Source organism: Lipophrys pholis (assembly GCF_963383615.2).
Source record: "Lipophrys pholis genome assembly, chromosome: 17".
In the NCBI taxonomy this organism is placed as follows: Eukaryota; Metazoa; Chordata; class Actinopteri; order Blenniiformes; family Blenniidae; genus Lipophrys; species Lipophrys pholis.
The window spans coordinates 3393250-3408179 of record NC_137643.1 but is presented as its reverse complement, the minus strand read 5'-3'; the positions used below and the strand labels follow the sequence as shown (position 1 = coordinate 3408179).

The window sequence follows — 14930 nt, the reverse complement described above, 5'->3', positions numbered from 1 at the left end:
GCGTGAAAACTCCACAAAAGTACGGTAACATAGTATTTATTTGCACACCTATTGATGTTAAAGAATGCGGCATGTCATTCATTCATTCATTCCTGGCATGTCATTCATGCTGCAAAGCCTCACAGTAAAAATCACTCCCCCTGTGGGAGTTTCATTCACATGAATCGCTCCATACAGAGTGTGCAGTGGCCCGACAGCGTGAGCTTCCCACACAGATGAAACCTGAGAACCAGAGTCCGCTTTAAAAACATCCCTCTGCACACAGACACAGGAAACGTCATCATATTTATTTCAGGAACATTTTCGACTTACACATCTTTGTCAAAACAAGGCTAATATTACAATTGGGCATTTTACATTCACAGACATTTCCCATAGTAGCATTAAACAAGAAGTACATTTTGTGAAATAAAGCTTATCTTCTAGATGCTTCTAGATAAAGTGTCATAGAGATGTTTCAGCGTGGGGATTGATGATTTCCCAAAAAGATTCTGGTGCATCAAGTTATACAGCACGAGTGTGAAGTGAAATCAGTATCATTTGGAAAATGTCCCACTAAATTATTTTGTGTTGCTGGTGAAACGATAATTATTGAAAAGTGATTATTTCATTAAAATGCATCCCCTGATTAACTGTGCTGTTCTTCTCTCATCATACTACAGGTTAACTTATGCTTGCTCACACTGTTTGTGACACACCTTTCTGGTGACGCCGAACAATGACTCACACTTTTCCTTCTGGGACATTTTGATTTTCCTTCCAGCGACACAACAAACACATTAAACCTCTTCTTCCATCACAAACCACCTCTGACGCTCACAAGCACACAGTCTGCCACACAGATCGCCCACAGAGTCACTTTCTCTCATCTCTCAGGCATGTGGCTGCTTCAGTTGGACCCTCTCTGCCATCTGCCTGGTGCTGTACACGGACACCCCCACCCCCACGGCGGCCATCGTAATGGCGAGGGGGTCGATGAGGCTGCCCTGCGGCTGCATCCGGACCTCACCTGACACCTGCCTCTGCAGACGGGACAGAAACACAGGTTTGTAGACGGACTGTCAACATTTGCAACTTCGATGACATTTTCATTGTACTGACCTGAGAAAAGAAACTAATTCTGATACAAGGATGAGTCCAGTGACTAAAAAGTTGTTTTGTTTTCTTATGCATTCATTTAGTTTCTATTAATAACCCAGTGGTCACATCCATGTCTGAATTGTTTAACAACCTGGCAACCAAACGACTGCAGGAATAACAAAATATCACTTTTTTAAAGACTGATTTTAGGGGGGGAGAACAGTGATGTAGTGGTTCACACTTCTTCTGGATTTCAATCCAGACTTGGGGGTCCCTCTGTGTGGAGTTTGCATGTTGTCCCTGTGCATGTGTGGGGTTCTCCAGACACTCTGGTGCCATCCCACATTCAAAAAACATGGATTGGAGGCTCACATTTCTGGTTGGTGTGGCTGTGAGTAAAAGGGCCAGAAGCTGAATAATTAAATACATATTCCTCCCTTTTAAAAAAAAAAAATCGTGGGCCATTTTATCGATTCACAGTACGACACAAACCCATTTGCATAAGGTGCATGAGTATGAACACTGAAGTGGTAAAGCAGAAAATTCACATAAAGGAAGGATCAGCCGTTTGAAAACTGACAAGATGATTAACCTATATTTATAAATGAAGCTTTCAATGGAAAAAAAAGTTATTTGAATCAATAAAATAATTCTCAGAAAAACTATTTAAAACAAGGCAGGTTTATGTGTCCCGGGTTAAATCAGGGATATTTGGTATTTTGGATGTATTGAGCTTCTAATTGACGTCTTTAGCATTCTTAATCTTGTTTGTTGTAACAGAATATAGTAACAATCACTATATTCAATATAGTGAATGTTCAGGTGACAAATTAAACACACCGGTAAAGTAATTGAGACGCAACACTTTCCTCCCATACTGTTTCTGTTGGAGGCTATTTCATGATTGCAGGGACATTTTAGCTTATTGTGTTTGTAGAGATCCCAAACTACTGTTCAAACGTTGGGTTTGTCTCCATGAAATACAAAAACTGTCTTATTTATTTCAGTACCTCCCAAAATTACTGTCCCCCCTCCCCAGAATCTCTTGTATTTTACCTTTTTGTGTATAATTAGATATTGAAATGTTTGGGTTGCATATCGTATAAGTATACAGGAATGTGGAGAGCTAAAAAAAACAAACAAATCAGGATAACAATGTGCCTGCAAACATACTCATTGCTCATCCTCCCAATTCTTTTCTAGCTTTGTAGTCCATCAGGCTTCTCTAACTTTAAAAAATGGTTTAAATAACACCATGGTTGATAATAAATCAGCAAGTATCTGATCTGCTGATGTTATGAGTTCAATAAAAGCACCACAAAATGGCACAAAGATTAACAGCAAACATGTTTCTGCTGCAGGGAACAAAAGGAATCTACTATAACTGTTCACATTCCTGCATCTTCCTGTACGTGCAGCAGTGAGGTGGAGTCTGTAGGTTACATAACATAACCCTCCTGAGATAAGCACCACCTCTCTCTGAATTATTAAACATCCATTTTTAGTATGAAGGATTTAAAAGTAGTGTTTTTAAAAGTCTTGAATGAAACAATTAGTGGATATTTGTTCTATTTGCGTCAGTGATAAGGACAGCACATGGCATCTCTAGGAAAAACAACTGGTTGAATAAAACATGGACATCATCGCTCAGTCAGAAAGAGACACTGACTTGCAGGAGACGAAAGTATCCCGGCGTCAGTCGGCCCAATCTGATGATCATTTCTTACTGCTGGAGCTTTTCACACAACGACACCAGATTTCTGTGGGAGAGGAAAACCATAATCTATCACTTGTACAATCGTCATTAGAGGCACATTGTAAACGTTCTGAACTGAAGAATGTTTTGCTAAAGGGGTTGGATGCTGAGGCGTTAAAACAAAGACAATCTCAAACGTTATCTTTAAAGGATAATAGTTAAATTCTGCAATTAACAAAAGACAAATGAAGATACGCTGGATGATAAATGAATGATACAAAGCTCATTGGCTTTGTAAACTGAGTGACGTCATCAAAATATGTCATTATATAATCATACTAAACCAGAGTCTTTGGGAACAATCAAATAAGATTAAACTAAATACTAAATACTAAAATTGTGATTGTTTTGATCCTTCTTAAATGAAATTTTAAATTTAGTAGTGAGAAAAAAAATACATTGGAAAAACAAAATAAACTATTGCCATAATTCAGAGGAGTTTTGTTCAGACAAATATGGATCAACACTTAATTTTTCACCACATTACTGGGAAAACTAAAGCAGCAAAACAATCACATGTATTCAGACATCATTCTTTATTAAAACATATTAAAGTTAGTATATTCATATATATAATGAATAAACAGTGAATTGTTTGCATACAGAACAATATAATGTAGTTGAAGTCCTATTTGTTTAGCAACTTTGGAACAATGCAAATTTGTCTAACAAGGAGAAGTTTTAAACTTAAATACTTGCAATACTTGGTGATTTCCCTACAACACGAAAAAAACATGATCATCCTCACAGTTTGAAGGCTCTTCAGAGAGTTGATGAGCACCCAGCGCCGATCACCCACACTCGCCCTCATCCACGGCGGCGGCAGTTCAGCACCCTGCGACCGGCTGGGAGCACAGGCTGAACAAACAGCATGCAGACCGCCGCACAGAGGAGGCTCCGGTGTGTGCGCCTGCTCTTTTGTACAGTGTGAGTGTCCCAGGGAGTGACGGGTGGCCTCACATGAAAAGCTCTGACCCTGTCAGTGATGATTTGGTCATCCAGCCGGTGAAAAGGACGGGAGCAGAGGACGAGAAGAAGAAAGTAGCTCTGTGCAGCATGTTGCACGCTTGAGTGAACATGTGTGTTAATGTGCTGCAGTGACTTATGTAACTAAAAAACAAAAAAAGAAAGAAAGAAAATGCTTTTAAAGGACCCAGAATAGTTTCTTCCTCCAATGAGTGTTAACTGTTACTGAGTTCAATCTGCCGACAGATTCTTTTGTTTCCAGTTATTTTAATGTTATCTAACACTTTTGTTTCCATGATGCTGCTGCATTGATTGTTCAGGGTTTGATGTTGCTGCTCTGCTGATTACATAAATGTGCGCCAGAGAAAGAATTCCAAGAAACATATCTATAGGTTGCATGTAACGGTTTAATGATTTGAATATAGTGGGGATAGATTTAAGTCTATTGTTTTTTTTCTTCAGTTTGTAAGTTGTTTAAATGTATTGTCTATAAAATTTTCTAAATTTTTTTATTGAATGTTTTGCACTACCAGACATGTGGAAATAGATGAGTGTGTGACGTCATATATCGCAGTCAGAGGGTCTGAGCGATTCTGCATTTTGGCCAGATAAAGTGACCGACACAGAGAGCGGACATCACGCATGTGCAAAAAAGAATTACCAGCAGATACAGAGGGCAGGAATCCACATATTATTTAACATCCCACTATGGGCGGGGGAAAACAAATCATAGGGACGGACTGGATATTAAATAGCAGCTCATGAAAAGCCTTATTTCTCAGCGTAATGCTCTTCTCCTGTGAAGTAGAGGAAAAGTCACCTAGTGCTCTAAATTCTACAGATGAGATGAAAAAAGTTCAGCTCATGACTTTTGAAGTTCAAACCTAAACATCATTCCAGCAGCAGCTCTAAATACGACAGTAAATATTCTTTTATTTCCTGCTAGTTTCAAAATCACAAGACATAAGAGTTTATCTGGCCTGAACAGGAGATGAACAGAGAGGAGAGGAGAGGAGAGGAGAGGAGAGGAGAGGAGAGGAGGAGAGGAGGAGAGGAGAGGAGGAGAGGAGGAGAGGAGAGGAGAGGAGAGGAGAGGAGAGGAGAGGAGAGGAGAGGAGAGGAGAGGAGAGGAGAGGAGAGGAGAGGAGTTCTGTGACGTCTTTTTTAATTAATTCAGCCTGGAGTGTTTTCCATTCCTACAGTCGAAGCTTCACTCATAGTCCGGGTGCCCTCCTGCTGCGGCTTCTTTCTCGATTTCTTGTTCATTATTGTCTTGTAGTCTCTCCTCCTTTCTTAGTTTTGTCCCCACTTATCGCTGCATAGCTTCTGGTTTGTTTCAAAACCTATTGTCAGCTGAATTCAGGGGAATTTTAAGCTGGTGTCCGAAGCGTCAGGTTCTAAGCTTCCATGTTGTTCGCCGCACCACCGGAAGTCTTTTTGTCTCTTATGAATATTTGACACGGTATTGAAAACAATAAAGCAGTTTAACATTTGTGTAAATGTCTTCTTTTGAAACGGTTTCCTCGGCGGAATCAGTTCTTGACAGATACAGTGCTGAAGTACTCCGGGTCTTGTGCTGTTGGCTCCTCTTGGTCCTGACCTGCAGACTTGATTGGAGCTCTGGCCAGAGTCACCTTCCCTCCTGCAGGCCCCTGATCATCTGTGCTCTCCACTGCCAGCACATGCCCAATAAAGTCCTGAAAAATACAGCGAAACGCAAAGTGTGGAAGCAGTGACGGCAGCCTGCTGCACTGCGTTATTCCTTCACATGTGACACTTGTACAGGGTCACCAATGCAAGTCATTGCATCTCTGCAGACCCATCGGATTCCTCTCCTGCTGCAACCATAAGTCAAACTGATCCAAACTATTTCTGCTACCAGTTTCTAGAATAATTAGACAAATCTGCAAAAAAGTTTTTTTTTTTTCCTGAAAAGGTTTAAAATTCTTAGAAAATGTATTTCAACCATTTCTCATGGAACTGCAGTTGTTTTTTTTAATTTTCCATCCATTCATCCATCTTCTTACCCTGTTGTAAAATTCTCCCAACAGACAATCATACGCAAATATATTTAGACCTACGGCCAATTTACAGTTACAAATCAACATCAAACACATGTTTTTGAAATGTGTCAGGAAACCAAAGGGAGGATATTCTCACTGTGAAGCAAACGCAGTGACCGCGGGTTTAATCTGATGTGGCTGAATCCTTCAGTGGAACATTAACTGTGAAATCAGACTGCATGTGGCTGGCAGACCTCTGTGGGATGAATGACAGCATCCTTGTGTTCTGCTTTACTTCTGGATGATTCAGTGTACTTTTCCCTTTGTGTTTTTACTTCCTGTTCACACGGAGAAAAAAAACACACACAAAACCCAACATTAACATTTCAATTCCTCAATATTAAAACGCTTCTACTCTCGAGGGGATCCGTCATTACAAAACCTTCAGGATCTCATAGTTGGAAGTTCTGGCCACGTAGTTGTCCCAGGATTTTGCTTTCAGCTCTTGTTGTTTCCAGTCAGACTTGATCTGTGATTAAAACACCAAATAAAATGAGTTTGTCTGATGTCACCGGTGTGTTTATCACTAAAACATCTCGCCAACTGACACAAACACAATCTGTTCAGGCAGTTTAAACCGTCAGCACCTCGGTGTACAGGAGCTCGTTCTCTCTCATGTCCTCCTTCTGCTGCAGCTCCAGAAAGCTGTTTTGTTCTGTAGAGATTCTTCTTGCCGTGTCCTCTGCGATCTTGCAGATGGAGGTTAGCGCCTCCTCATCGGGGCTGATCGGACGGACGCCATCCAGACTCAGTTCCTTCCTGATCTCGTCCCACACTTCGCCGACCTACAGCACCGTCACACGCACCACACTGTGTTTTTAAGTCTGCTTTAGCGTCGCCTCAAACTGAATGATTGATTTTAAGGTTTCTCAGTGAAAGTAAGTCGTCTAAACTTCAGCGGAACACTGAATAAAGGGGAGATTTTCCTTTTTTTTGTTGGAAAGACTGACTAAGATCTGAAGAAACCAATTCAATTTGAACTGATGGCTAAAATCTCCTCGTCTGCAATTCTACCTGAATATTTGTTCAAATCTTGCAATTGAAAACACCTTTAACGTTGTTATAATTGTGTGATAATTGATCCGGTTGATTAATGTTCTTTGAAGTTATATCTCATTTCTGCTGCCGCAGGTCAGAGTCTGACCGGGGCTGCAGTTGAACATTAGGTGAAGAGCAGACGCCCAGTTCATCGCAGTAAGACAAACTCTCACACCGAAGCAGCCAAAGAAAAACCCCAATGTCTTTAGAAGAGCATGTAAACTCCATACAGATCAAGGTTTCTTTGCTGATTTAAAAAAATTAATGAGTGTGTGTAACATTAAAAATTTATAAGCAGAAATATTCTTTTTTCTTACCTTGAAGTCCAAATATCTCCTGATGATGCTGACAGTCACGTAATCTTTAGGCGACAACCCAGGAAGCTCCTGGAAACCTGGGAACAACATAAGTTTTCACTGAATTCAAACTTCTTGTTGAAACAGCATTTGTTCATTTTATGAAACCAAATTCTGTCTGTTTGACTGAGAATTTCTGATTTAGATGTGATGAATCGCACACTGGCATTTTTCAAAACAATGATTCTAATCACACCATTGCAGGACAGCAAGATAGAGAAAAAATTGACGTGATTTAGAATCATATGGAGGAGCTTGGTTCTGTTCTGATAAATGTAAATTGTCGAGAAATAATTTCTTATTCTATAAGTGACTTTATCTAAACTACATGGTTTAAACCTTGGTGACCAAAGGGAAATTAAAACACACAAATATTTACCAATATTGGATCAAGCATCTTCAAGCACAAATTAGGTGTGAAAACTGATTTCTTTAGTTTTACCAAGTTTGCAGAAGATGGAGTAGAGCTTTGCACGCAGGTTTTCTGACACCTCCAGCACAGCGGCGCTCGACACCCTCGGTGGAAACGACAGCTGGATGTCGTCGTCGTGGAAACAACTGAGGACGGGCATTTTTGGATCTTCAAGACAAAACATAAAACAAAACCATTGAAAAATATATGAAAATGTAGTTCAAAATAACGGTTTCTGAGTCACAGTTAAAAATCGAAATCGTGCCATATTGATAATAATAAATAGTTTGGAATGTTTGTGTTGGCTGCACTGCTGAACATGTGGCTGTTTAATTCCATCTATCAGACAGTCACACACACAGATTCACACCTCCAGGCAATTTGGGGTTGATTAAGCTCAAGTGTAAGTTTTTGGAAACCAGAGGATCCAGAGAGAACCCAGACCCCGACCAGACTTGTTGTGAGGCGAGAGTGTGATTGTAGGGATGTGATTATGACTGTTGTCAAGTTAAGTTACTTTGAATAACCAGCAGACATTTGTCCTCACAGTCTCGTGAGTCATTCTTTGGTTTGAACTGGCAGTCAGACCTGTGATTCCTCCATGTTGGTCTCGTTGGATGCCAAGCCGCTCCTCCTCCTCCCTCCACAGCTGCAGCAGGAGTCCCGGAGCCGTCTGGCCATCGCTGCTCCTCCAGTTCAGGACGTGAGGCAGCGTGTTGGGGTTGTCACTTAACTCCAGCAGGGTGGCGAGGATGATACCGTACACATATTTGGGACCCAACTGAGAAAAAGAATACATATCATAAGCAGCAAGTGCATATAGACAGTCTTTAGTAATGAATATGTCTCATTGGGGAAAAGACAACCTTTCTCTCCATGACATAACCCTGAGGATAAAGCTACTTACGCTGAGTAAGTCCAGCAGAAGATTTGCTCCCTGTTTAGCCAAAAAGTAATCTTCTGTGGTGTAGCAGCCAACGATACAGGACCTGGAGGGAAATCACCTGGGATGTCAACTGATAATAATAATTAGAGTTATATGTGGACTGTGGGCAGTATAAGAAGTGTATTACAATTACAAAGCCACACCACACAAGCATTCTCAGCTGTCTGGAAACATGTGTCTTTCCACACAAGTCAATTTCTAGCTACCAGCATTTTCTGCAACAGGTACAGAGCCGAAGGAAAGATACAGATGAACTGAGATATTTTCCTGAGCTCAGATATTGAGGAATCCTTCATTTGTACCACAATGGATGAATTATGAGTGTTTGTGTTAACTCACCACACACAGTTGATGGTAGAGAGGATGAGCTTGTTGTGTCCCAGGCCGCTGTGGAACTTGTCAGAGCCTTTTTTCAGGAAATGAAGAGTCAACTCTACTCCCTCTGATCCAAAAAGCTCCTGCAACACAATGTTACAGAGGTGTGTGCATCAGAAAAATATCCATCCATCCTCTATACGGCTCGAAATTGTGAAAACTCTGTGATGACTCTCTCATTTTGGAGCTGACCAAATATTTGTATGAAAATAGATGATATCTGCATCGGTTTTCTCTTCATTAATATAATTTTGTGAAAGATGCAAAAAAAAAATGTAAAATGAAAACCCCATGTTACACAAGTTCTCAGCAGTTTCACATTGATCTTCATAGGAAAGAATATAGTTCAAAAAGTGTCTTTATGAAAATCTCGGCCTTACTTTTCTATGCATGTCGGGATCACACAACGCTGAAAGTATCAGCTGAATATCTGCTTTAATCTCCAGAAAGAGTAAATCATCTTCATCAGGATTTGCTTCCATCTGGGTCAGGATCCCTGCCAAAACACCGCAGATTTAACTTTGTTGAATTCATTGCCCGTGCGTTTGCTCACAGTAGACGTTATGCAGTTACCCAGAAGCTGGCCGATGACTCCCTGATCACACAGGTCCTGATTTACACACTCTTCGCCCAGCAAGGTGACAGATCTCAACAGCCTGACACAATGTCGCATCTGAGCCTTCTTCGTACCTCTGCCTCCGGTGCTGTGAAAGCTCTGACCCTGACCAAAGTAAGCGTCTGACATAGAGAAGGAAAGACAACAAGCATCTTTACTCACCGTTGAGTGATTGCTCGAGTGTTCACAGTTGTACAACACCTCATTATCATGGGACCGTTGAGCTCGACTGAGCTGAGTGACAGAAACAAAAATAGATAAACTAACAATAATAATTCCTTCACATTTCTGGCAGTGGAAGGGAAATGCGGTGTGATTTGAAGCAGTGACTCTCCTTTGTGCCCTTTGACCTTTGAGGTGCAGAGGAGGCTCAGTTTACCCTCTGGTTTTTCTCTGTCCTCACCCGGTCCCACACACCAGCCCAGCAGCATCAGCAGACAGGCGTTGCCCTGATATGACATGTACTCATCCAGCATGAGCGGGGCGATGGTGTTGAGGGTGGCCAGTGCCTGCAGCTGCAGCTCCTCGCACTGGGCGACGGACCAGTGACGTGAACCCGACCGGCGCTCGGATGAGGCAGCGGGCGGCTTCACCAGGGTCAGGAGGGCCAGCATGACTCGTTCTTCCTTATAAAGCTGAGACAAAAAAAAACAACCAAAACAACCAAACTCAGATTTATGAGGATAATAAGGTAAGCACTTATTAAAAGCTCAGCGTGAATGTGACGGACCTCCAGGGCAGCGAAGTCATGAGACATTAACACCAAGAGGTTTAACAACATCTTCTTCATTTTCAGGTCTTCATTGTTGAAGGTGAGTTTGAGGTCGTCGACCAAAGCATTGCGACTTTTCACTGAAAGAACAAAAAACACTTTCGCGACTTAAGGTATGCAAACGTGTAAAAGGAAAAATAACCGACTTATTTGATGAAAACGTGACCTCACCCTCTGGAAGTGTGGCAAAAACCACAAGATGTCTTGCAAATAAACTCTCCTGTAGATCAGAAACACGCCGCTCAGATGACCGGTTATGGAACATTTTCCACAATTCATAAAGATGAGAGAAAATCTTCAACTTTGTTTTCTAGTTAATTGTCCGGGACTCACAATGAGCAGAGCGTTTGGATTTTCAGCGATGAGAGTTGTGATCACAAGCAGATCATTTCTGAGTTGCAAATCAACATTTCGAGAACCACTCAGCAGCTGCTTTAATAACGCCTCCTTCAGAGACCTAAGACAATAACAAAAAGAAACCCAACAACCATCAGGATAAAACTTTATGTATTATCTGCAATAACTATCAAACTCTGGACATTTCAGAGACGTGACCAACAAGCACATGCTGTTCAGCCACATTAGTGATAATGTCAACAATCTTGGGGAAAACATACACGACACACTCCAAGCTGCTGAGCTGAGCGGTGACCTCCTCCTTGTTGCCTCTCTCCAGCAGGTTCCAGAGGATTTCAGTGGACTGGAAGAGGATTTGACCGGACGGGTCAGGGTCATTCATATGGAGGCATATTGTCTCCGCTCCTCTGGCGTACAGCATTGAAGAGCAGTTCATGTCTGCGTTTACCAAACACAATGAAGCCATGACGCCGTGGTTAATAAAAACAACCATGTGACCTGTTGACATTGGCAGAAGGACACTTAAAATCAATGACTGTTTGTTATTTTTGGTAAAATGATGGTTTATGCTCTTGAGAGCGGGCCGCTCTCCATAATGAAGGACCTAATCCGCTGGATTGACATGTTTGACGTTCCCACTCCGCTGAGCCCTCACTGCCTCCATAAATCAGTGAAATCAGTGACTGACCCGAGGAGCTGGAGACGAGCTTTAGGGTCTGCAGGAGCAGCAGCTTAAGGTCTGGTTGGTTCTCCATCGTGGCCATGGAGAGGAGCAACGTCTGAACCAGGTCGCTGTGCTCCAGCAGCTGCAGTCTGTAGCCAGGGGAGGTCGGCTGCAGCCCTGCAGAAAGGTCACAATGCACAACTAGAAAGCCACTCCTGTGCAGGACGCATTGACAGATTGAAAGACATTCAAGCAAGGAGAATGATTAAAAAAGAAGAAAAAAAGATTTTAAAAGACACATAAAGAATGGAAGGGAAATGGGAAATTTGACACGGGACATAAGACAGCATAGCTTTTTTTTAAACTATACTACAGTAATTACAATGAAATATTTTTTTCTTTAAAAAAGGCTATATAATCTATTTTCATATTTTAAAATGCATGTATCAACACGTCAAAAATAAACCTGTCATCAATTTACAGTCATTTATTAAATAACATAAATATAATCACAAGACCAAAAATGAATAGAACATGAAATAATGGACCCTGAGTGAATGTGGGTTTTTGGACCATATTGCATAAGCAGCTGCACATAAGTCAGTGCTTGTTTATCTTTTAGTATTCATGTTCCTCCGAGGATGGAGCCTCATCAGTGACCTGTTATGTCACTATATTATGTTGTATGATGTCTGATCAGCTTTTGAACAAATTAAACAAACTTTAAAGGTTCATTAGTGATGATTTTAACAATTACTTTGGGGCAAACTTTACATTATTCAGTTCATAATTATCCTTTTTTGAAACAAATAGCTGCAAAATAAGTGTTGTTGTGCTCATGACACAATGGAAATTTGCATAAAATCTGTGAATGTTCAATGTAAATCATGATACTAAAGTGGCAGTAAAGCTTATTGGAGCAAGCATTTCGTCCTCTTTCCATGTTAACTTGATATAGCCAACGAAAAAACAGTAAGCAAAGCAAAACAGAAGAGCAATAAGACACCAGCATGCCACCACAGGAGCCATTAGAGAGCCTCACTTAGTGAAAGTCTAGAAAATCGGTTGTTAGAGGGTAAAGTCCGAGGCTTTGACTTGGTGGGATGGTCCGTACCATCGAGCTGCTGTCTGGGAGCCACACAGCTGTAGAACGATTTCACTGATTCAACTATGTGCTGCCTAACGTCAGCATCTGACACTCTCATCAGACAACCTGTCAACAGAAATACAGTCGTCAGCCACTCCTCATCAACGTTCCTCTCTGTAGAATCACAATATTACTAGACTGAATTGACCCACATGGATAATTAAACAGCATCTGTCCTTATTGAAATGTTAGATGTACATTGCATTGACGTTCCAGGGTTACCAATAAAGTAAAGGTATTTCATTGAACTTTCTCCTTCACTGATTTTCATAGATAACTTTCATAATAAAGCATAACAAAATAAAATCAATCAGTTGTAGCCACACAAAATTCATCAGTGTACTTTTAAATGCAATCTGTGAGTAAATATGTTTGCTGTGCTGTGTACCCATGTGACAGAGGAAATCCACCACATCCTGAGCGTAATGCTGCTCGTCTGATGATTTCTCCTTCAGAAAGGGGAGCCTGAGATGGAAACAAACATGATGATGATTAGAGGATTTAATGAGGGGGGGAAAAAAGCTGTCTACTTGTAGGTTGGGACTATACGAGTTTCTTACCTGCAGAGTTTAAGCGCTTCACACAAAATGAATGAATATTCAGGATTCTCTGTTACTTTCTCGGCGCAGATGTCTAGTATTTTGGCAATGCTTGTCAGATCCTTTAAAATCTAGAGCTCGATTAAGAAAATTCACCATCTTGGGAAATTTTGGTTCATACAAATTTGAATCCCAGCAACAAAGAGGGTTTGAGGGGATAGAGAGTCATCAGGATAGGTGAGTTTATATCGGAGGGAGGAAATGCTGACAGACACAGTGAAGCAGCGTAAATTAGAGCCCTGGGAGCAGCGTTTGGCCTCATGTTCAGGTGGCATGAGATCAGCTCTATTTCCATCACTGACAGTGACATTCTAATGAGGGAAAACTTGACTCTCTGCTGCGGTCTGTGACACCTCGTTCTGCAAGTGACAAGGATCTACTGCATCAGATAATGATCAGGTAAAAGGATACAAAGCCAATTTGGCTCCTTTTCAGTAGTTTCTTCAGCACAAAAAGGTGCCTCTCTTTCAGGTTAGCCTTCAACAGAAAAAAACAAAATGATAACTTATGATTTAGAATGACTTAACAGGAAAAATTACAAACAAAGTACAGGATTGACTTACAGTCAGTGGGTCTTCAAGAAGACGAATAACTTTACTGAGTTCGAGACTTTTAGTGTTGACCTGCCGTGAAAAAAACAACAACTTGCATCATGTGACAATTGTAATATCTTTCAAGAAAATATTGCAAGTTCACAAGGCTGAAAGTAACACATTACAAAACATTAATACAATCAAAAATTACTTTGGGTACTTTTATAGGTATTTTGTTGTGGTACATGTGTCTCAAATGTTTTTCATACTTCTGGATAGTTTACACAATTTGAAGTGATTGCCAGATTGGTGAACATGATACAGTGATACAGAGAGTGAATGGATGGATGAACTATCTCACCGGCCAGTGCCCTGTGCATTGTTCATACAGTATGCGTGTGAATGAGCTTTGATTGAACTTCATACAGGTAACATTAATCAAATATCTGCAATTGAGAAATGAATACAGTAAAAAGTCAAATTTGAGGAATTTAGTACAATTTATACAATTTAAACTTTGTGGTAAATTGTGGAAATACGAATGCAAATATTTAGCATGCTTTTTATGCAACTGTCATGTTAGATTACAGGGAAGGAGTACACAATGCAATACAAGAAACTTTGGGAAGTCCCATTATTTTTGGATTCATGCTGAAAAATGGCCAAAGAGAGACAAATATCTGTTTAATATTTTGTTGGGGGAAATAATAATAACGAAAATATTTGGATAGCATTATTATTATTATTATTATTATTATTATTATTATTATTATTATTATTATTATTGTTATTATTATTATTATTATTATTATTATTATTATTATTATTATTATCAGCTTACCTCCTGGTACTGGATCTTCTGTGAAGCTTTCAGACCAGTCACAGGAAAGTCCAGTTTTCTTCTGTGAAAAACTTTGCTCGAATCCATTTGTGAAGTTCAAGATGTCATCTGAATTGAGTATGTTGTTTTCGAGATATACAAATACACTCACGATTTCAACGTTTCTGAATAGATCGCGCAAAACTAATGAAGGAGATAGAAGGAGATGAAAGATGAAAAGCTTATTCTAGTGCTTCTAGTTTTTCTAGTTCGGAGTTAAAATCTCTGCTGAAAAGCTTCTGAAATGAACCTGTCGCCCTCATCATTTGTTTTATTGCCCATCCGCGGTAGCGTCCGGTCGTTGTTGTGGTTACAGTGTAGTACGGCGAGTGGCAGTGTTCAATACAAGTCGCAAACTCGAACCGCCCAT

The 14930-nt window shown here is 40.5% G+C and overlaps 1 protein-coding gene and 1 long non-coding RNA gene across 2 annotated transcripts; both read right to left on the bottom strand.

Annotated features, from left to right (window-relative positions):
* Nucleotides 1-21: 21 nt before the first annotated feature.
* On the bottom strand, nucleotides 22-4042 carry LOC308122539. The gene is made up of 3 exons (XR_013936154.1): nucleotides 3585-4042; nucleotides 2750-2840; nucleotides 22-1022 (listed from the first exon to the last, which is right to left on the bottom strand). It is a non-coding gene; the product is annotated as an uncharacterized lncRNA (long non-coding RNA).
* Nucleotides 4043-5334: 1292 nt separating this feature from the next.
* On the bottom strand, nucleotides 5335-14608 carry cfap69 (cilia and flagella associated protein 69; the record flags this gene model as incomplete). The annotated part of the gene is made up of 23 exons (XM_080485107.1): nucleotides 5335-5499; nucleotides 6060-6143; nucleotides 6248-6334; nucleotides 6453-6650; nucleotides 7221-7297; nucleotides 7702-7839; nucleotides 8260-8452; nucleotides 8579-8660; nucleotides 8957-9075; nucleotides 9373-9488; nucleotides 9566-9730; nucleotides 10012-10243; nucleotides 10339-10460; nucleotides 10552-10600; nucleotides 10714-10837; nucleotides 10998-11175; nucleotides 11426-11578; nucleotides 12516-12614; nucleotides 12937-13013; nucleotides 13109-13218; nucleotides 13559-13624; nucleotides 13711-13770; nucleotides 14522-14608. The coding sequence occupies 23 exons, from the start codon at nucleotides 14606-14608 to the stop codon at nucleotides 5335-5337; spliced, it is 2781 nt and encodes a 926-aa protein (XP_080341233.1).
* Nucleotides 14609-14930: the final 322 nt, after the last annotated feature.